The sequence below is a fragment of the Myiozetetes cayanensis genome, unplaced genomic scaffold, assembly GCF_022539395.1.
Source record: "Myiozetetes cayanensis isolate MyiCay16 unplaced genomic scaffold, myiCay2020 scf28, whole genome shotgun sequence".
Taxonomy (NCBI): domain Eukaryota; kingdom Metazoa; phylum Chordata; class Aves; order Passeriformes; family Tyrannidae; genus Myiozetetes; species Myiozetetes cayanensis.
In genome coordinates, this window is record NW_026087499.1 from 330385 (window position 1) to 353291 (window position 22907).

A 22907-nucleotide genomic window follows, 5' to 3' on the forward strand; every position below is an offset into this window, starting at 1 on the left:
TAACTTGTGTAACACCAGTAAGTATTTTAGTGCTGGGCAAGCCAGAAACCCAGATACACCATGAAGAAGTACCTACCACTACTGCTGGTGTTCCTGCAGATAAAAAGGTAAATACTAACTGAATTAATGCACTCTGCTGACTCCCTCATGTTTCAAGAAGGGTGCTGTAATTGGTAACTCCAACTTTTTATTCCCCAGACACCAGATCCCACTTTCTCTTCTGATACTACAGGGTAACCATATATGATTAACAAGGATGGGCTGCAACACATGACACAGGTTAGGAAAAGCACACCGTCAACTGGAAGAAATAATATTCCACCTTATTTTCCCACATTCCCAGAGCAATCTACAGTACTTTTTCTTTCTTTTTAATTGTGTTAAGTATAAGGCAGACAAAGGATTCAGAGGAACTCTACGGCTGCTGAACTACGGTCATTTACACAACTCACTCTTAGTGGAGGACCTAGAGGTGTCCCACAGTTAAAAAAAAAACAATTCCACCAGACAAATTCCACTCCGAACTAATTTCGAGTTTAAAAAATACTCAGCAGTACTTTGACAGGTTACTAATGGCAAACCATCAGGTGGTTAAATACCACCACCATTCTATACTTTGTGTATAATATGCTAAAACTAATGATGAAGTGATTTTTTTTCTTTAGGCTACCATCAAGTGTAAAAAAATTAATTCAATCGAGTTCACTTGGAAAACAAAAACAAATCAGGAGGGCAGTGCATTGTCCCCGATCCTCCATCTGATCTGTTTGCTGTGCTCTACAGGAGCCACTCCGTTTCCAGTACTCTGACACACTAACTGCCCAGAACTGCCAAATCAGCCATTTTTCATCAGTGCCCACATGAACCAAGGGAAGGGAAAAAAAGGTTTTCCCAAAAAGGAAGATGAGGAATCCCTCTGTGTTTCAGCATGAACAGCATGGCAGGTATTACTGCTTCTGTTCCAAGTTGCCAGGACCAGTAGGTAACCTTCCGATTCTGCTCAGTCCCCAGACTGCTCACAGCACATGACTCAGGAACTGCAAAAGCAATGCCAGCAGCATGTTCCTGCTTTGCACACTAAACAAAGCACATAATTTCATTAATTTCACAAAATAAACCCACAATGAAGTGCTTCTTCATTTTTTCTGCCTCGTTCACAATCAGCCTCAAACCCCAAGCACAGGCACAGTGGGAGGAGCTGCCCCCACGTGCCAGACAGCCCCAGTTAGGTGTATGTACACTTTCTTACTGCTCTGCTCTTCTCACACTGCAAACTCTATTTCCCTTCGATTTCACTTGCAGAGCTCTTTCTTCTTTAAAGGAAGTGGCGTTCCTCACATTCCTGCTGTTGGCCCAGAGGAGGGACAGGTTCTGGAGGCACAGTACCACTGGCTGGCAGCATGGACACCTGGCTCACTGGTGGACAAACCCAGGTGGGACAGGCCTTTCCCAGGTACAGGGGCTCACAGACCACCACCACTGAAATGAAAGATGTGAACTGACATCGACATTCTGGATTTTACAGATGCTCTGGCTGCTCGAGCACTTGGCAAACGCTTTGCCCCCAAAGAAGAAATCGCCTGCCATTCCTAACCCCTTGCATTAACATGTCTCAGTCCCCAGGTCAGCTGGTACTGAGTCCCCAGGTGCCAGAGTAGCAGGGGCAGGACGAGCTGCTGTGCAGAAGCGCAGCAAGCCAGTCTGCAAACACTTCCCCACTGCTCCTTCAGTGGTGGATCATCTGGCAGAACAGAAACCAATAGCACCTCTAGTAGCAGCATTTGCCATTACCATCAGAATATTTTATACTCTGTGATCACATGGGTAGCAGGCAATTAGTCAAAATTCAATATTCTTATTGCTCTTGAGATACCCCAGAGTTGACAGAGACCACGAGGATGTCCCAGCCCTGTGAGGTCTCTGCAGGTGCAGGGCTCGTGCAACAGTGGCCGGTCTTCAGTTTCGGGAACCCTGCACTTCAGCTTAACACACCCAAATTAACATGAGCTTGATGGAAAGCATTCAAAAAATACTCTGGACTTCACAGTTGCCGGGGAACCATACTGAGTGCTGCTCCTTTTCCAGGGAGTTTTGCCATCTTGATGGCACATCGCAGAGGGGATGCCGTGACCTGGACAGGCACCCCTTCCACGCTCCGATTGCGGGGGTGACACAAACTGGTCCCGTACATTTGCTCAACCCCACAAATTTGTAACACATTTAGCTACTCTGGAGAATAAGGAATGAACTGGGACATGTAGTGTAGGGTTACAACACACCATGCCATCCTCGGCAGCCTTAAAACAAGGTTTTTTGTAAGAGTCAATTCTAAAAGGCACTTCAAAGCATTAAAAGAAAGAAAAAAAAAAGCAGTGGCAGTAGCCATGCTGCCAGGTCTGTACCAGGGGATGGCTTCGATGAACAAACGTGTGCCGACAGGAGCCGTGTGGTGACTGGCTGACCGCCGCTCAGTCGCCAGGCCCAAGGAGAGCTGGAGTGGCAGGCGACAGGGACCTATCGCTTTCCTGCCTCTCTGCCAGCGTCTCAAAGCATCACAGCCAGCCCAAAGGCTCCAGACTCGCTCCCCATTCAGTCTGGGTCCCTCACGTCCCTCAGGCAATTCTCCAAACCTTCAAGATCTTCTCTGAGCTTTAGAAAAAAGATGGCAAATAACTCACTGTCAAGCGAAGAGGAGAATGTCAGTGTCGTGCGAGCAAAGCAAGAACGCCAGAGCACACCGAGATGTCAGTGAACACACGATTCAGGCCCCAGGGCAGCAGAGGCAAAGAATTTCTTCCTATGCTAAATAATGCTCAAAATACAGAGTTTCATAATTGCACTATTTCCATACTCTCCCAAGCAATACCTGAGCCTGGAATCTGTAAAACGTGGATGCAGGGCAGTTCTGTCATGCCCCTCCAGACAAGCCCAAGCTCATGAAGCAATTACTACTGCTTTTCCTACCATGGAAATCCTGGGCTTCTCCCAGCAGAGAATGCAAATAGAGAATACTGTTGGAACCAAAGCCTGAGGTAGCATTTTACATTTCCAATGTTTAACTTTTTCTTCTTTCTCCCACCATGTCATTAAGTGTTTACAAGGATGATTAATGACTGCGTCTGCCAACTGTTAACGAACAGCATCTCTGCTCAGAGCTGCAATCCGGTGCCTGGCAAGCGCTGTGCAGAGACAAGGTTACTCCAGCATCCTTGAGCCCCAGTGCCCCAGGAAGCTCCCTCTTCCCAGATAACCTGGTCCCTGGACAGAAAGCAGCAGGATGCATCTCCTACGGTCAATGTATCTTGTTACCCGAAGCCACTAGTGGGTAATGAGGCAGCCAAGACATCTTTACCACTTCCATCAGGGGACACACAGGAGCTCAGTTGGGATGCCTGGAAGAACTCGAGGTCACCAGCTCATTGCTTTGGGAGCTGGGCCCCACTGCCCACAGAAGGGAGCCAAGACCCAGCTCCCGAAATCCCCGCTCGAGGTGCATTGCCAGGACACTCAGCGGGAAGCCTTTGCTCCATCCGCGCACTGACACCAAAGTGGACCTGCACTACACAAACCCTGAAGTGGTTCACAGTGAACGACAACTAAACCCCGAGAGCGAGGAACTCCCTCACACGCACAGAGCACTGCCAAACTTTCTGGTAATTAACTGATTTGTCCTAACGTGAGAAACTGTATGAAAAACCTGCCTCTATCCTCTCCCAGAGCCAGAAAAATAAGCACAACACACCTTCACAGGCATCTCTAAAATTTAAATTTGTAATTAATTGCTTGGCTAAACTTATGATTTTCTATCTCTGGTAAAAAAAAATTGAATTAGAAGGAACACTTCCTTCAATTGAAAATATAAAACTGCTATAAACTTGATTTAAGACAAGATGACATCTTGGTACATAAATGTATTTCCATCAAACATTTCAGTTCCAAATGCATGCTCCGATGGAAAGCAAACACCTTGATAACATGTCTGAAGCATTTTTAAGCGCTGCCATTTCTCTTGCTGCTCATCACGTGATTTTACTACCTGTAAAATCAACCACAACCCAGCCAGCTCCCAAGAGGATACACTTTCTCCATCCCAACTATCCAATGCAGGGCAATATCTGACCATTATCCTCAAGCTGCAGATGAAAGCACTCAGAAAAAGTTATTTGCAAAGGGGCCCAAAAAAGCAATGCTTAAGGATTTTGGAAAGTAGACGGGACATGGCAGGGTTACGGGTTTGGCCCCCACCTTCCCTCAGGATGCATACCACACCACAACCCACACCACCCCCACTGAGCTTGCACTCCACAGCCCATGGACATCCGGGACTGCCGAAACACACACAGTTTAAGGGAGGACAGCACTGTCACACACATGTTCAGATGTGTAAGTTATTTATGCATTTCATTTCTTTTCCATCTTTTACTAAACCTCCCTGTCAGTGAGACACCTCACACACAGAACCAGGTATTCTGAAATCAGTGCAAAGATTCCGAAAGCACCACTGTATAAACTACATTTTTTTCTTCTCTACTTTATAACTTGTGCCTTCACCAGCACAGGCAGAACACCTGTGTATCAGGTGAAAAAAATGTATCCCCTCAGGAATGCCTTGGGAATGTAGTCCAACATTATTATTCAATTATACTCTAAGAAAAATTCGAGTTTTATAACAGAGAACAGAATTAAACTTTAAGATTGGGGGTGGGGAGGGCAATAGAATCTGGAAGCTCAGATCCTTCCTTCCCCATAATTAACACAAATTTCCAATACTTCATCTATTCATTTCTTCTTTTTCCCCTCTGAGCTAATGAGGCCAAAATTCTCTGACCACAAGAAAAGCTCTTCCATTTAAATAATTTAACAGGGAAACTGCACCGGCCACACCACACAGGCTGGCAGTGTCAGCACTAGCCATAACCCACAACAGACCCGGCCTCCATCTCCCTGTGGAGTGGCAGCCACAGTAACAGATTTGGGAGGAGAGGATACAAATGAGAGTGACAAATCTGGCATTCAAAAAGACAGAAGCGGGCTGGGTCTGGCTTTTAATGTCCCAGTTGATGACTTGTGACTATTAGCAAATAATCCCTGCAGAATCACGGCATGAGACAAGCCCACCCCAGCAGCATGCTGGAGAGCCCTGGCAGAGCTGCTGACTCTCCACTCCCTGGAACACTAACATGTTTCTTATCAGGAAGACGATGCTCCCAAATTCTGCTCCAAGTCTAACACACCACACTGAGCAGCTGAGCTTTCCTGTTTGCACCCTGTCCTGCTCATGAATAATGACAGTTTTCAGCTGTATGATGAACTTTGCCATGCCCTGTGCCCAGGGAAGCTCCGCACACCAACCCTGCCCAAAGCTCTATATGCAAGAGTGTACACAAGGCTGGGGACAGCAGCACTACTAGAGAAAGTGACTAAAACTCAAGAAGCTGTTTCCAATAACAAGGAAGAGCATCATTCTGTCACAAACCTATGAAAACCTTGCTTTCCCAACTGTCCTTGATCAAACATCATCTGTCACAGCCGCTGGAATTGCTACTGCTCAATACCCTGTCCCTGTTAGTACAAACTATTGAAGAATGAACTGCAACACCCAACCCAGGTTTTCTACAATTTACATTCCAGTGCAAATGACCCAAGACAAAAACATCTACACAAAAGCCAAGGCCAGCAACTCCCCCAAAGACCTGATTCATGCTGTACTTGGTATACTAAAAATAGATACCTGACTGTAACTTCCAGACAGCAGAAGGAAGAGGGTTTAGGACTCCAATTTTGAAAAATACACACAGGAACGTCTCCGTGATTGATTCTACGCTCAGCAAACATACACGCGAGTGAGCTGTGTTTGATCCTGTGCTCAGCTGCCACTTGCAGGTGTTAAAGTCGTGAGCACAGGTTCCGTTAGCAAGTTTAGATGCTACAAATGGGGGATCTGAGGGACAGGACCAATCAGCTCCCAACAAGCAGAACTACCTGGAGTTTTAGTCATTTCTCCAAGTGGATCGCCTCTATTATTAAGTGATTCATACAAATAAGGCAAAGCTACAGTAAGACAAAGCTACTGAAATCTAAAACTACAATGTGAGCATTGCCATGGGACATCCAGCCTTGCTGCCCAGCAGGAATAAAGCCTAGGGGTCACAGAGCTATCTGGGTAATTCTTTAACTTCCTCTTGGCCAAAGATACCCAAATTTCAAATACTTCTGTTTCATTTAAATTACCCCAACCACGATGCATTAACAGGAGACCTGAGAATGGGCACGCTCAGGATAACTGGATTCCAGTATAAAATGCCCAGTTCTGTGTGTCTTGTTCTTAACAAGATTCCTCAGACACAGGTAAGCTGGTCATTTCCCTGGCCCCTGTGTGGCAGCAAAGAACATACGCCGCTTTTTTGTTCGGAAGTCTTCGTGCACAGGAAGGTAACACTTTGTTCGGCATGGTACAAACACACCTATGTGATTTTAAGCCATTTCGAAACAACTCATTAAGATGATACAAGATTTGACTCCGAGACAAGTCACACACACATGAGCAATAGGCTCCTACTGTAGTAGTAGTCAGCTTCCACATTTGCCTTCAAGTCTAGCTTAAACCTCACTTGCAGCACGTACTAGGACATTATTATTATTTATAGAACAGGTTCCAGAGCCAAGGAATTTGTATCCTGGAGCTCACATGGCATGCTCTCACAAAAGAATCCATAAGCATTAAGTAAGCTGGTACATTTAAGTATAAGTAAGAGATTTAACTACCTCGTTAGTGTTCCAGCGGTGCCTCTCTTTCGGTAAACTTGAACATTTCGGTAGACATTCAAGCAGCTTCTTCGGTAAAAAGATTTTTACATGACTGCCATTGCTGTTCCCATGATCATCTAGAAAAGAGAGGAGACACGTGATGTACACATGGGAGAATGGGTGGTTTCCACCAGGAGACCCGAGCGATGGCAAGACTTGGAAACCCACCAGTTCCTTGTCCAAGAGCAGCAATTTGCAATGCCAATAAGACAAATAATGTCTTTCTGATGAAACTGCAACTTTATTTCAGAAGTATAAATACAGTTTAATTCTTCATGGTTGCAAAGTTTGAGAAGACCTTTGATGGATTTGGGCACAAGGAGCCTGTGTGTGCTTACCTGTGCCTATTTTAGGTCATTATTTCCCTCAGTGACAAATTTTACAAGCAATAGCGACAAAATGCTGTAGAAGCTGTGACCACGGCAGCACAACCTGCCAGGGAAGTCATAAATGAAGTTCACACTTGAGAGGATTTGCAAGTAAATAAGCACAGAGCCCCAGCACCTGCTATAATTTTGTCAAGCTGCAGCAGAAATGCAACTCAAGGTCTATTAGTTCACTTAAAACTAGAACGCACCCTACCCGATCAAACCCAGGTTAGTTCTCTTTTCATGCACAGATCAGAAAGTGACTGTAGTTCCTCAACCCGGAATTGAGAAAGAGGGCTGTAAATCTTCCTAACTCACCGTACCTGAGGGTCTCAAAAGCAGAAACACTGAAGAATACAAAACTATTCTTTTTTATTGTTAAATATGTAGAAGGTGCATCGAATCCCCTCCAAAAATCATGTCCCAAAAAGCCCTGCACTCCCACACCAGCCCGCAGCAGTCCCAGCAGCAGCACCTTGATGATGTTTATCAATCCTCTAAAACCACTGAGAGAATCAGAGCATCCATGAGCTGCACGTGTTTATCAACCAAATCAGTTCCCACAGGAAAGGGAATTGGAGCAGCAGGGTAAAAGAGACCAGCCACAACGCAGAGCTTTACCAGTTCTCCCTTCAAACGCACCACCATCCTCTCACTTCCCGTGACAGATCCTGGGCAGAGGTACATAAGCAGTACACTTACTCTCTGGCATTTTACCCTACAAAATTAATTTATAGTCATTTCCCATTTGGAAGTGTACAGAAAAGGGATATTAACTTCTTCCTTTTACACATCTAATCATTTTATGTCATTAAACAAATGCCAGCAATATGATAAAATCCTCTGCAATTTCATATGACACAGACATTCCCTGTGACCTGCAGCGAACCCAACAGAGCCTGGCCCATGAGCATTCTTAGAAATGATTTAGGAATTGTAGAGACCTCACACCAGCAGCCAGACGTTCCTGGTATTCTTAAAGCTTGATTAGATTCTTGGATGTGTCAAGTTCAACAATATACACGCTGTTAAATCAACTACTCGTGCAAGCCCAGCAGATGAGTTTACAAGATAAGCAGCGATGTGTATGATAAACGTGAGCTGCTCTGTAATTTATGAGTCTTGCGCACTCCCTGAGTTATTGGGAACTTTACTGTGCGACTGTGTTGGACTAAATCAACAGGGCTGCCACTTTCCAACATCTTCCTGGGCAAGGAGCAGTCAAGCAGGATCGATCTCTGCTGGACTGATAAAGAAATCGGGCAGAGGGTGCTCTCCATTACTGCTCTGTACACCATTCCAGGATTTCTAGCTGGACATTGAGGATCTCAGACCACTACTCTACAGGGTTTTTTCGCCACATCCTTTCCCCAGCCAATGATCTGCAGATGTGACTGTCATCACTGCTATTTCCCCCCACCCAAGCCACTCAAAGCCTCACAGACACCTATGTCGTGACACCTGGGCTTATCCACAAGGACACAACCTGCCTGGGGCAAAGACCAGAGCCAGGCAGCCCTGCCAGCAGCTCAGCCATTACCACCTGCATTTCCAGATCCACAGCCCGATGCAGCTGGTACTCACTTCACGCTCCCTGCTTTCATTTTACACCATTTCCATTCCTCGTTCAAAACACTGCATTGCTCTACATTCAATTCATTAAGGCGCAAAGTATTTTACAGCACACATTATTGCTTTTATCAGCCAAACTACATCCCAGTTACATCTAATCAGCTTATTTTCCATGGGCACATTTTAATTGACATTAATTGTATTACTTCCTCTTACCTCCATATCAGTCAAGTCCTCTATCATTCATTCTATTATTTTGCAGGGCTGGCAGACCTCTAATTATTCAGCTCGTTTTATTAACTTTCTTCCATTGTCATCAATTATCAGTATTATTAATCCAGAAAGTGCCTATGGAAAATAGATCCCTTTAAAATGTTTTGGTAGAACTTGTCAGAACTTGCTGATGCTAAACCTTCCAACTCCTGTTGTTAGCATCTCCCACCTTGTGTTATTACAGCAAGGGAAGGTCATTCTCATCATCTTGTAATGCAACTACATCTCACAGATGCCTCCCTCTTCTGCATTTAGCAATGACATTTCTTCATTCCAAAAAATCCCCAGTGTGGAAAACAACAACTGCCACCTGCCTTGATCCAACAATCTTTTCATTACGGACTCCTTGAGCCACAAAGTCAGAATGACACACAAAATCACGTTATGGGACATGAATCCTAAATTCAGTGACCTCTAAACCAAGTTTGACCTTGGAAAAGGACAAAGTCAGCCAACCAGCTATGAGGGTGAAAAACCCATCACCTCAAATGATGCACACACACTTGCCTTCACACTCACTTCTCTGCCCACTAGAATCACTCAGAATGTATTCCCACAAGGAGGAAAGTCCCTGGAAAGCCAGGTACAGAAGAGGATTGCTCTCCCAGTGGCACTGTGGATACTGGTGGACAAAGAGTTCCCATTCCTCTGAATGAACCACCGCTTCCCTGCTCCTATTCCTCACAAATAACACCGTGATACTTCCAATGAAACACGCACATCTTTAGGGACGTGGAGCAATAAAAACCCCATGCTATCCCTTGTCTTGAATCAAATCTGCCATTCCTAGTCCAGCTGACGCACTCACCTGACACCACAGGGGCTCCTAGTGAAGGCAGAGGAACAAGAGCCCACGTTGCTCCGCACCCCTGTGCTCCTGGCAGCATAGCCAGCACACCCACAGGTAAACTCCTCCATTTGTCTCCAATTAAAATTTCCTCAGTGGCTAAAAACAAGAGCTGCAACCTCACAGCACTGATTTGGTTTTACTGTGCAAATCCAGATTTGTACTTGAACTTTCTCCTCATTTATTTTTGCCATGGGTGCGACTCACAACACCGAGGTCTGCAAACCCGTCCAGTGTCAATAAAAAGTGCCTATGCAAGCAGAGCTGCACTAACATGGGAAGGATTTGCCAGTAAACCTCTATCGACACAGGGGTTTTTAGTGCAGAGCTAGCCACAGCTCAAAAAATGTTTCCCAAGGCAGGTACAGCCATAACCGAGAACTCCAGTAAGAAGCTACAGACTAAAATATAGCAGCCTATACTGTGTCCTGTTATATATCACTCTGGATGAAAATCCAAAATTTAAATTCCACTAGCAATCTTCAAGTTTACTTATTAGCAAACCAGAAACTGATGTAGAATTAAGAAAGTGTAAGTATTACAAAGTTCATGGAAAGTTCCATATTAATTATACCACATAAACCCTTTGTCACTTTATGGGTTTCTTCATGCTTCTTGCACTTTATCCTCCCAAGGGATGCACCATGGACCATAAAACTTTAAAGTGCACAACAGCAAATCACATAGAGAGTCTGTGCTCTACCCCCAGTCTCCAAACAATCCCCTTTATCCCTCCCTCCCTTTTTTTTTTCTTTAACTGGTTCTTAAATCTTCAGTGATCCAGGAGGTAAATTTAGACCTGCAGCATCTTTAACTACCGTAGTTTGTCAATATAACATGTAATTGGAGAGTACAGAAACGGCCAAAAGGGTGTTGATCAGCTGCTGATCCGCAGACAGGTCTATAGTAGAAATAAATATCACGAGTAAGCTATAAACTCACAAACACAAGTTTTATAAACCCATTATTATGAAGTAATAACTTAGGGCTGGCCATCTTCTTAACTACCTCACAAGAAAGGGAAGAGGTGTTTAAACATTACAAACGGGCTCTTTAGTACAAAACAAACTGCTAAAATCCCAATGTCATCCCGGGCCGGCATCCAGCTGACCCCCCCCCCGCCACCACGACCGACTGCTGAGGCAGCACAGCTGCGTCCCTGCAGCGCAAGGGTGGCACCACACAAACATGCACCTGCACTGACACGGTATGTGGAGGCCACTAGAGTCACCTGGACACTTGCTGACCTTTGAACAGGGAAAAAAAAATAACAAATTCCATCTGGAAGGAATAAATCCCAGATCCAAACATCTGCAGGACTGCCATGCTATTTCTCATGGCTCAACTTCGATCCTGGCATTTTCCATCCACAAACAAGCAACAACAGAAGCAAACCCAACAGCTTTTGGTCTGCTTCCTAGCAATATTTGGACAATTACAGTTGTAAATCTCTTGGCAACAAAAGCAGATTTCTAAATATCAATTAAGGGTGCTAAGAGAAGATAACCAGGTCCAGCTCTGCAGCGCGGTTGTCTCATCAGGGCCCCACAGGATGCCAGCACTCGGTTGGGTGCTGGCTGAGCAAAGGCGTTCCCGGTCCTCCAGCAGCCCGTGGCTGAGGGGAGGATGCAAGGAAAGGGTAAACAGTTCAGGTAAAGGTAAAAAATGTACAACAAGAGTGAGAGGTCAACACAAACCAGCACATGTACAGCTGTGGCTGCTGTCTGTGGGGAATATGTGAGGAACAAGAAAAAACAAAAAGCACGAGGAAGGAATCACAGGAATGGTGGCAGTATCAAGGATGAGCAACAAAACAGTTTTCCTCAAGGAAGTTACTAAATCTAGCCTTAATGTCTTGGAATACTTGTGACAAATACTTTGTTGCTATGATGAGCTCTACAAACAGTTTGAAAATCATAAGAAACAGAAATATAGCTAAAACCACTGCTATGCATCAGTGGCCCAGTTCTCCCCACCAGTGACGTGCTACTCCCAAGTTCCTTTGTCCTTTCACACAGCAGAAGTTTCTTGACATTTTATAACCGAACTCAGTCTGAACACCAGTTAGGCAAAATTGCAAATGGTGCATTTTGGGGAAGACTTGATAGCCCAATTAACCCTAACGAAAGCCCACACGCTGACTGAGGGCTAGGTGACACAACCAGCTGTTTATTTCTCACACTGTATGCTCATCACACTGTGCAGCACTTCTGAGTCTACTTTCCCCAACCAGCAAAACCAGCTCCTCTTTCCACCTCCCACTTTGGCAGGCTGTTGCAAACACCCCGCTAAACAGAGACAGAGAAGAATTCAGTTGCCTTCAGAAAGTGTACACAAGTATGGAGCTGTGGAAGGTGAAAACAAGACACCAAATGAGGGGAGAAAACTAAAAAGCAAAAACTCAGCAAGGTGGGGAAGTGGAAGCCAGGGAACACCAAAGCTGCAGGAAGCTGCTGGAAGCACTGCACTTCAATTAAGCAGCCCCACACTCCTCAAGCACTCCACCAGCCTGGTTTCACTCCCTGGAAGGGTTTGGGTTTATCAGAGTTTTTCTACCCTCCAGACACAGGTGGCTTACTGAAGCAAAGACAGAGGGACACTAAAAAAGGAAGGTCACATTCCAGCTCCTTCTTTCTAAAGGCTGTCTGGACAGAGGGAGGATAGCTATTGCCCCTTTCTCCAGCAATATCCACCATCGTAAGCAGGTCTTTACAAGAGCCATTTAAAACCACTAGTAACATAAAGGTGGCACCAAGTCCTCAAATATTAAATTTTAAAACATCTGTTTTAACCTTACTAGTACATCATAATTTCCCTGTATCCTTTTCTGATATAGAGAATGAAATCTGAGTTATGACAGCTCCAGGAAGGTTTCCTCTAGATGTAGCTTTAAAACCGACACAAATAAACCAAAGAACCTTAGAGTCAAAGTGCTTTTGAAAAACGAGATGCAAAATTGAACTAAACAAACAGAGTTTTAAACAAGCCCCACACCTCACATCAGGAATAACACAGTTATAATAACAAAAGTACTCAGAAAACTGACCTCACACACATGCAGTTCCTGCTATTTGGAAAAAGCAAATCGAGCCCACTCCCTGAACCCGTCCTGCTGGCTGACAGCCCACGGAGAGGGTCTAGAAGCTTCACTAGGAGGCAGTTTGCTTCCATCTCTAACAGAGATTTTGGTAAAATCCCAACTGCTGAAAATTCAGCAAAAATTCTGGGGCAAGGAGTGGACTGAGCTGAGTGTCAAGTGCTGCCTCCTCCCCGCGACAGTCTGATCCTGCCAAGCTGGACACAGCACGGAGCATGGCACACAGCCCCAGCCATCAGCACACCGTAAGCTCGGGCTTGTTTAAGTAATAAAATCTTACGCAACACTTCCGCAGAGGAAAGTAAATATTTGCTGTTTAACAACCAAATCGAGAATGGTGCGTTTTCAAAAGGTTGTTCTCCAAACAATCCCTCCGCAGTCAGTAGCATCTGAGGCTCCACCTGTCCTCTTGGTCAGCCCACACCACCAGCATCCTCAGCTCATCGTAAGCGGCGGGGAGGAACACCACCTCCTGCTATCCCACCTATGACCCTGCCCGAACAGACAGAACATGCAACAACCACACGACAAGGTGCCCAGCCCCTGCGCCAGCCACACAACAAACACACAGGCACTGCTCTCTGCAAAGCTCATGGTTACAGGTACCTGCCCATGAGAACATACAAATAAAAGCAAGGTTGTCCATGCATATCCTTTCCATTTTGAACTTTAAATTAGAAAAAGGAAGTTTTTAAAAAGGCCCCCCCCATCACCTCCCTGATGAAGTTCAGAGCCGTCACAGCTGCCAAGATGGCACCGCCGAGGGTCAGTCCTCCCAGCTCAGCTCAGATACACAAAACACAGCGGGAACTACAAAACCCACAAACCCTCTGCTGCAGGATGGCAAGAGCCACTTGGTCACTGAGCCAGCCTCATCCTGCCCAAGGAAACCAGAAAAGAGGAAACTCACCCGAGTTCTCCAAGCCGTGGAACTCTTTTCTGCAGCCAGGGGACAGCGGTGCCAGCCTCATTCCAAACCTCACCTCCCACCAGTGATCTCCTGCTGCTCGTGGGGCACAAGAAGCCCCGAGCAAAGCTCAGCAGGGAGCTCCAAGGCTGGGCAGGTCTTCAGAGCCGTATGCTCCTGCTCACGAGGCTCATCGCTGCTGCACCGCACTGAGGGGATGGAGCAGGCGGCTTCCCAATGAAAGCAGCGCTCCGCAGCCGGCCCTCAAGCTGCCATTTACATCGGCTTTTAACTCGTTAAAGTAACAAAAATCCAAAGCAACTCGTGTTCTCTCCTCCAACACCTGCACTACTGGTGAAATACTCTGCTTGAATCATGCTTTAAAACCATTCCCACTTAAATTTCTGACAGGTGGAGTTTAAGTTTAAGGAATGAATGGTTTGTATCGCATCTCCTTGAAAATCCACCACAGAAGTAGGTCAGCAGGGGAGCTGCTCTGTGACTTACTACGAGAACATCCCAGCTGCCGGTGCAGAGTCAGGAATGCTCTGTTCCCATCTCCGTGATGCTGCCGTGCTGTGCACGGGCACAGAGCAGCGACAACTCCAGCCCTCCCACTAAAGACACCGGACAGCAGCGCCAGACACAGCGGGTGCCTCTCTGGCAGCTTCTGCACAGCCCTACTCGGCAGAGCAAACCCATCTCCTCAGCAAGGACACTCCTAACCTGTCCCCAGAAACCAGCCACCAACACTAAACCTGACAAAAGTTGCAATAAATAACAAGCGGAAAGGACAAATTACTTTCCCAGTCAGGGAGCACTGACCTGCCTGGTCCATAGAGCTGCAGCCTTACAGGGCTGAGCACACCAAAATCTGTGCTTTACATAGGAAAAATGTTGGCACGGGAAGCCCGAAAAGTGAATGGAGCCCGAGAGTGCTCTGGTGACAATACTGTCTCCCCCGAGAGAACTGAAACGTCACAATCTGAGCCAGGAAGCCCAGGGGAACACTTACTTTCTCCTCACTCACCCCCCTGTTAACCAGGTGGCATTTCCCTACTTCAGCGCTGTTAATCATGTACTTAAAAGCACATGAGGAAAGAATAAAGACTGGTGTTTTCCAGACCATAGAAAAGATCTAATGAATGGATTTGAGAGCATCAAAGAGATAATAAAATATGAAGCTAACAACATGCAAAATCAAGGCTACTACTTAAAAATTAAATTTTTGCAAAGCCTTCAGCCCTCACGCCACTGGACACCGCACAGGCAAAACTCAAGCAAGAGGTGGCCATGCCCACGGAAGCTCTAATGCCACCAAGTTACAAGACAACTCAAAAAAATATATTGCCGAAGCAATCTGAGCAAAAATCCAGACAAAAGATGGGATAACCACCCTTGCATTCTAAGCAGGGGTTTCCCTCTAAAGAACGCAAATGGATTCACCAAGGCGAAGACGTACGTTTGCTGTGGCGAATAAGGAAAAAAATCTGTATTGGTAACTAAATACCCTTCTTTAAGGTGTCTAACTACGACCAGGTCAATCCCTGGGGTGTCGACACGTTCGCCCGGGTTTAGGTCGGGGATGTGAACGGCCCTCCACTCGCTCCTCCCGCCCCTGTCATGGAAGCGCCGACAGCGGTACCGGTCGCGACCCCCAGCCGCCCGGAGCCGCCCGGGGCAAACTTCGCTGCGGTAAGGCGGAATTACCGACCCCGTCGCGGCCGGCCTGGGCCGCGGCCGCGCTCCCGCCGTGCCGGGGGCAGGAGCGGCGGCGGAGCGGAGCTTCCCCCTTGCGGGTGCGCCGGCCCCGCTCCCGACGCGCCGACAACTTTCGGCCCGAGCCGGGCCCGCCGGTACCCAAAGCCTCGCACCCCGCTCACCTCCGCGCCCGCCGCTCCGCCCGCCCGCGGCGCAGAGGCCCCGGTACGGCGGGGCCGCGGCCAAGGCCGCCCTGCCTCCGACGGGCGCGCGCCCGTGAGGCACGTGCGCCGCCGCCGCCGGGGCCAGTGGGGCGGCCCGGCCCGTGCGCGCCGAGCGGCGGCCCCGCGCCCCGCACCGCCCCCGCCCGCCCGCCCCGCACCGCCCCGCGCCGGCCGCGCCGCCGCAGCCTCCATGTTGGTGGCGGGCGGGCACGTGCCGGCGGGCGGCGGGAGGCGGGACCGTGCCCGGCCCGGCCGCCGCGGCCCCGGCGCCACGCGGCCTGCCTGCCACACATGGCCCGCCCGCCGCCTCGACCCGGCCCGGCCCTGCGGGGGCGCCGCCGTCGCCGCAAACTTCGTACCGCGCGGCCCGGCCTATGCCGCCGCCGCCTCGCGGCGGGGCCGTGGCGGGGGCGGCCCGGCGGGCAGGCCCGGCGCGGGGCCCGGCGCGGGGAGAGCGGCCCGGCCGCGCTCTCACCTTCCGGCTTGTTTTCGGCGGCCATTTCCCCTCCGCGCGCCACATCCTCCTCCGCCTCCTCGCGACCGGGACCAGGCGCGCGCCGCCTCCTCCCGCGCCGCCGCCGGCCCGGCCGCCCCGCGCGCACCGCGCACGCCCCGCGCCGCCCATTGGCCGAGCCGCCGCACTGACACCCCCGGCGGCCAATCGCGGCCGGCGGGGGGCGGGAGCCCGGAGGGGATGGGCGCGATGGACAACGCGCCCCACCAATAGAAGCGCGGCACCGCTTCAGTGGCACGAGCCGCAGCCACTCAGCGGCGGGGCCGGGCGGAAGAGGGGGCAGGACGGAGCGCGTGAGCGACGGCCGCGGCAGCCACTGAGCGAACGGCACCGAGCGACTGACGGCCGCCCGCGCCAATCGCGCCGCAGGGGAGGTGGGACGCGGCCATTGACGCAAGGCGCTCCGCACGCCGGCGGCCAACGAGCGCGGCCGCCCCCCAGAGTGACCTCGCGTGGGACCAATAGGGCGCGCGGGACGGGAGATCGGCCCCGCCCGCGGCCCCGCCCTTTGGCTGCGCGCGGCCCCGCTGGGCACCGCCCCCCCCGCGCCCGGTGACCCCAAACAAAGGCGGCGATTGGCGGGGCCGCCGGGCCCGCCCCGCCCGCGCGGGCTGAGCCGGCAGCGCGGGAGGGAAGCGGCCCCGCCGGGACACCCGCGGGCGGCCCGCGACGGGCGGCACCTGCGCACCGCCCCTGGCACCGCCCTCGGCAACGCCGGCGCCCAACCGGCGCGTCCCGCTCAAAGGGGCCGCCCGCATGGGCTGGTCCCGGCGCTGCCGGCAGGGAGGGCGGGGAACAGATCCCTCCGAGGAGGGCAGGCCCACGGGCTCTCCCCCTTTTATAGAGGAAGCCCCGGTGCCGCTTCCCGCCCTGGGCCCCGGCCCGGGGGGTGCAGAGGTGATTTCCTCTCCGGTACCGCCGAGCTCCCGGGGGGCTGCAGCCCCCCTTTCAGAGCCCGCTGCGGGGAGCGCAGTGCGATGCTCGCCTGGAACGGCCGCTCCTGGCACCGTGCGGGGCCAGCAGTGATGTGCAGAGAGAACCAAGGAGCTGTAACAGGTGTAAGGAGCCCTGCCCACCCCACGGGCACAGCTGGTGACACGGTGTCACAGGTCCCGCTGGGCACACACCGCCGGGACAGCGAAGGGGCTCCCACGACACCAAGGAAATCGCTCTGTCCTCAAAAGCGACGTGCCCCGAGCACGTCCTGGCCTGACTAAGTCTCCCCCTGTCAGAGCTGACGAGCACAGACACTGCAGCCTCCTCCAGCCTGTGGAACTGGACCACAGCTAATGCCTGCATAATGCAAACCAAGACTGGAACGGTTGTTTCCTTTGATGTGTGTTACTAAACACACAAAAAAAGGATATTTTCCCTTAGATCCTCCTGGGAGTGGAACTTCTTTAAAAAGACCTGTTGGTGCTCTGGCTTTGCTAAGGACCGAAGTTGCTTCTGAGCCCAGACGAAAGGAGGATGGTGTGATGGGTCTCTTCTAAGACAGAAGAAAGGAAAATTCCTTTTTCCTATTTTCAGCAGCTGCTAATCTTGTGGAGCGTGAAAGGCACATTGATGAAGAGGCTCCAGAATGACAGGCTCACTCCTGACGGTCAGAAAGCTCATCTGGTACAGTGTCCTATAAATACCCACAAATGCTAATGCAGCCACAGGATCAGCCAAGACAATTGTTTTCTTCTGCTTTTCAAAATATGCTGAAAACAGAAACTTTTCTAGTTGCCACATTGGCAAAGAGCTACCATTTTCTCAATGAGTTCCAGGGAATTTACGTCTCTCCTTGGACACTCTTCGAAAACGATCCATAAGCTTAGCAGAGACATGAGGTAGCCGCACATGTGAGGTTGCACCTCACAGTTTGCATTATGGCAAAAGATAACACCCGACTAAAAGAGGCATCCCTGGGTGCTGAGGAACAGGCAACTCCCTGAGGCAGGTCCCAGACCTTCGGGTGATGCCTTGGTGAAGTGTGCAGGGCCAGCCCACTCTGAGCTCCTCCCCAGCACTCCACTCAGGGTGGCAGGTGCCAGAGCCCCTGTGGACAGGCCTGCCTTGCTGCCTCTTCTCCAGCAAGAAATGGGCACCTGGCTTAGCCAAGGAACGCAGCCCACAGTGCCTCTGCTCTGAGCCAGCTCGCCTCCAGCCCCATAGCTCTCCTGCCCCAGGGATGTCAGGCTGGCATACACAGGAGGCCTGAGCTTCCACGTGGGTATCCAAGCAAGACCAAGTAAGAAAAAGGAGATGAAAGAAATGGCAGGGCCAACGCAGCTCCTCCAGCTGACACAAATCCTTAGTGTGGTACCAAACACAGCAATGCTAGAGAACTGTTTGGCTCATTTTGCAGCACCCTGTGTTCGTAGCTGACACCACGCAAGACCTCAGGCTGCTCCACACACACACACAGCAGCTGCTGCCACAAAAAGCCTTCCCCTTCTTGCCAGGGAGATGGGCACAAACCTTCATTCTGGTCACAGCCCTCACTTCAGTATTCACTGGCACCTTTGGAACAGGGAACTGTGGGGACTTCACATGGATCGCATCACCTTGAGATCATCCTCAAACATAGTGAACCACCAAGTCAGCTCCACGCATGCACAGAAGTGTCCATCTCTCTCTTCCCTCCAAAGCTCAAGCAGTTCCTTCTGTGCTTCTATGGCTCATTAGAGTAACGAGGTCCATTCTCAGAGAGACAAGGTTGCTCAGGACACCGGCTCCTTCTCCCAGCCAGCACAGCCTGGGGATGGAGGAACTGCTGCTGCAGGAGTTGGGAACAGCTCTGCTGCCAGGACTAACACAACCACTCTGGCTCCACAGCAGCATGCACCCTGCCCTATCACATGTCTTTGGGAGCACTGCCTGGCTTCCTAGATCCTTCCTGGTCCGCAAACACTATGTGAATTTGTGCGGATGAGGATGAATAAAGCATTTTTAAGGGATTACTGAAGCAGCGTATGAACTCTGCTATATCTAGCTAATGAACTGTTCTCCTCCTCAATATGAGCTTCTTTTACCAGGAGACACAAATCCCTAATGAACTGAATCTCCCGCACCTGAAATCATACCTAATGTTAGCAGTACACACAGGTTACTACAGCAGTGTGATCTGTGTAATACCACAGATGCTACTTGAGCAGGGATTTCTCATCCAGTGTGCCAGCAAAGCCTCAAATATTTTCATTTAATTTCTGTGCAATAAAATGATAAGAAAGAAGCCATTTGAATTGAAGTGCTGCTGGTATCTTTCAGGTTTCCCAGCTCCCACTGTTTAAAACTCAAATCGCTGTTAAGGTACAGAGTTACTGAACTGCAAGGGATTCCGTGCATGGATGATGTGGGATAAACTGGCTCGCTCTTACCTTTCCAGGGGCACATGCATAGATAAGCACCAAGAGAGGAGATGTACCAAGAGTTTGTGCAGTCTGAATCATGAATAATTTTTATCGGCACGCTGATAAAAGCTGCTGCTACGATGGTGATTGGTGTCTGAGTTCCTGTCATTAGGAGGGAGGTGAAATACCAAGTTCTTTTAAAAATCTTCATTGTCATTCCATGGCAGATGTGGGTCTGGCTTGATTAACTGGGTTAATGATTTGGCATGCTGAGCTATATACAGATGTAAAACTGTAAAGAGTATATTCAAATATCCTGTTATGGATATTCAACAAATTACACATCACCATTGTTATGGCAAGCAGCACAAAGGAAAACAGTTCAGACAGGTTTAATAGCCATAATGACCATGTTGGAACCCTATTTCTTGTGAATTGTTTGCAAAAAGTTACTCTGTGATTTAGAAGCAAGGAATGACAAGTGTTTTCACAAAAATACTCTCATGAGTGTGAAGAGAGATGCTTAAAGAAACTCATGATAGAAATGAAATGCTTTTGCCCTTTCCTCTCTCCACTGACAGAATCCAAAGGTGTTTCTTCTAGGAATAACCCCAAGACTTAACCAAGACAATGTGTGTGAACTCACAACACATCACTGCATTTGTGATGTACAGCTGCCAATTCCAAGGTTCAGCAAAAACAGGTAAATGCCTCAAAACATGCATTTCTTCCAGAAGGTTCTCCAGGAAGTATACTGTGCCTAAGGCTCTGCCATGCAAGTAACTGGCCCAACATGATGTGTGGAAATTGAAGAGAATATACTTTACCAGGACCTAAGGATACTGGACTCACTCAGAATGGATGAAAGCACATACTCCCCTAGCAGGAAGCTGAGCTCAGTCCCCTTCCACACTCAGGTTTAGATCCATCCTTCTTGCTGTTCCTTCTGCAGTTCTGAGCCCATTTATTTCCCTCAGAAATATAAGACTACACTCAAATCATCTGTAGTAAAACTCTTCTGGCTACAGGGTGGGTATTCACGCCAGGCTAAAGTGAAGCATAACCCAAGAGCCTTGGCTGCTTTAATGCACCCTGAGGAAAGATGTTTTGCTGTGCAAAACCTCATAAAGAGTTTGTGGATATTTAAGCTGGTAGCCTCAACATGAAACACAGTGTTTACCTGTTTAATGAAGAACAGGGCCAACAATGCTTTGTTCTTCTATACGGGCACTGGCTCCAGACAGGAAGCACGTAGCCGCCCAGGGGGTTGCAGTGCTGGAGCCCCAGTTACCCCAGGACAACATCACACAGCTCCAGAGGGACTGACACAGGTGCCAAGGGTCAGCCTTTGCTGCAGGCAGCAGTGCCGGGGAGCAGCTGCCCCGCTGTGTCCCACACACTGCCCTTGCAGCCCCTCAGCCTTTGCTGAGCTGGGGGTCTGGCTTCACTTGGTGCCTGCTCCCAGCACTCCAGTGGCACTAAAAAAGTAACAATTATTTTGCCCTAATATACACCCATAAGCCAGTTAGAGGAGAAAAAACTGAAATATGAGGTAAATTAAAGTTTCCAACTAAGAGGATTTAACAGTAAGTCACCATAAAATTTAGATAATTTATTTTTTCAATTCTGCAGCAACTTTCTCCAATTCATTTGGACTAGCTATTAGAAATTATGTCTCAAAAATTAAAGAAAATGTCTATTGACCACTATATCAAATTCTAATTTTAGCCAGAAAAAAAAAAAGAATAATTAGGCTGTGATTTATTCCAGTAGTCAACTTACATTAACAATTTCCCCCCATGTTTATGTAATTCTGGCAAAATCAAATAATATATACAGTCCTCATAAGCGCTGAGCTAGATTTAGTAAAGACAATTTCCTACGCTATATCCAGACATTTGTCGTTGCTTTCTGTTCTAATAAGACAATCGAGTTATTCCATGTAAGGAGGGAATATGATTGTCATCCGTGGTCGCCTCAATTGGAATTTTAGTGCAATCTTCAATGAGGGTCATGGAAGGATTGGGTTTTTTTTATTTTCTTTAAGCTTTCATCCTCCTGCAACAAGCTGTAGAGCCTGGCTGCTCTCTGTGGATGCTTTAGCCCACGTCCTAACCCCTCTCCCCTGCTAGTATAGGAAACCCACCTATTCCCCAATGAGGAAGTGTAAATCCTGCGAAGCCCCGGAGCCGGAAGCCATGGTGCAGTGTTGGCAGCCAACTGGCTCTGCTCCCACGGCTGCACAGCTCCCAGCTCAGCACTGGCCAGGGAACACGGCACCACAAAGCACAACCCTCAGGGGAGTTTGGGGTCGGATCTCTAGCCACAGCTGGAGCAAATAATAACGGGAGAGGATGTTTAAGATCCTTAAAGGTATGCTCCTAAATTTGTGTTCCTGTTTTTTAAAGAAATATCTTTTCCAAGATACTTAACTCCTCTGGAATTGGACTGTTGTCTGCATTAAGTGAATAAATACAGATCTGGGAGCCAAACCAGTCACCAAGGTATGAAACTGTCAGCTTCAGGCACTGAGAACAGAAGAATCAGCAGAGGGGAAGGGAAGACAACAGCAGAAGAACAACAGGAGAACCAAAGGAAGAGGAATTGGTGATAGTAACAGAGGCAGAAGGTGCTCAAAGCCATGCAGATTCCAGAACCGGAAGCCAGAGGCAAAGTCAAATTTACCCAAGTCAGTCTGCTCAGACAGCACGTTCCCAGCTCTGCCCTTTGCCCAGAACCTGTGCTGGCACTACCAAACCAACTCCCCTCTACCGAACCAATCATACGCTCCTGTGATTCCCTCCAGGAGCATCATCAGCACACAGAGACTCAAGCTTTCAATTAAAAAGCATCATTGCTGAAAGCACTATCACAAATCTTTAAAGTACTCCACCCCAACTGGACTCGCCATGCTATAAATTCATAATGAGAAGGAACTTCCCTGACTGTTCCCATCATTATTTATGAATAGGTAAACGAAATGAAAGTGTAATTCCAGTGTCACAAACTAGAGTCACTCATGCTTTGCTCCCAGTGGCACTGTAGCAGGACAGCTGCTCCAGTTCTCCCGGGGCAACCTGACGGTGCCTTATCACACAAACCCCTTCTGCTCTGTCAGCAAGGGTACACAGCAGTTCTTACAGCAAAAAAGATTGGTTTAATACTTTCTCATTGGTTTTAGCTACAGAGCAGAGTTTCTTTCTAGGTCTGCCTAATCCTCATCTAACCATTAAAACTATTCTTTCCCATGTTACCCATG

General features: G+C 48.8%; 1 protein-coding gene across 8 annotated transcripts in view; it reads right to left on the reverse strand.

Moving 5' to 3' along the window:
• CAMTA1 (calmodulin binding transcription activator 1) overlaps window positions 1–22907 on the reverse strand; it is a 225458-nt gene that overhangs the window by 195778 nt on the left and 6773 nt on the right. For 4 of the 8 annotated variants that reach the window (XM_050322445.1, XM_050322444.1, XM_050322442.1 and 1 more), the window contains one exon: window positions 6766–6884. In XM_050322445.1, the coding sequence (XP_050178402.1) occupies window positions 6766–6884 (119 nt within the window). Of the gene's footprint in view, window positions 1–6765; window positions 6885–13874; window positions 13951–16271; window positions 16407–22907 lie in introns of those variants that run through there. The other 4 variants (XM_050322447.1, XM_050322446.1, XM_050322443.1 and 1 more) reach the window with 2 other exon arrangements.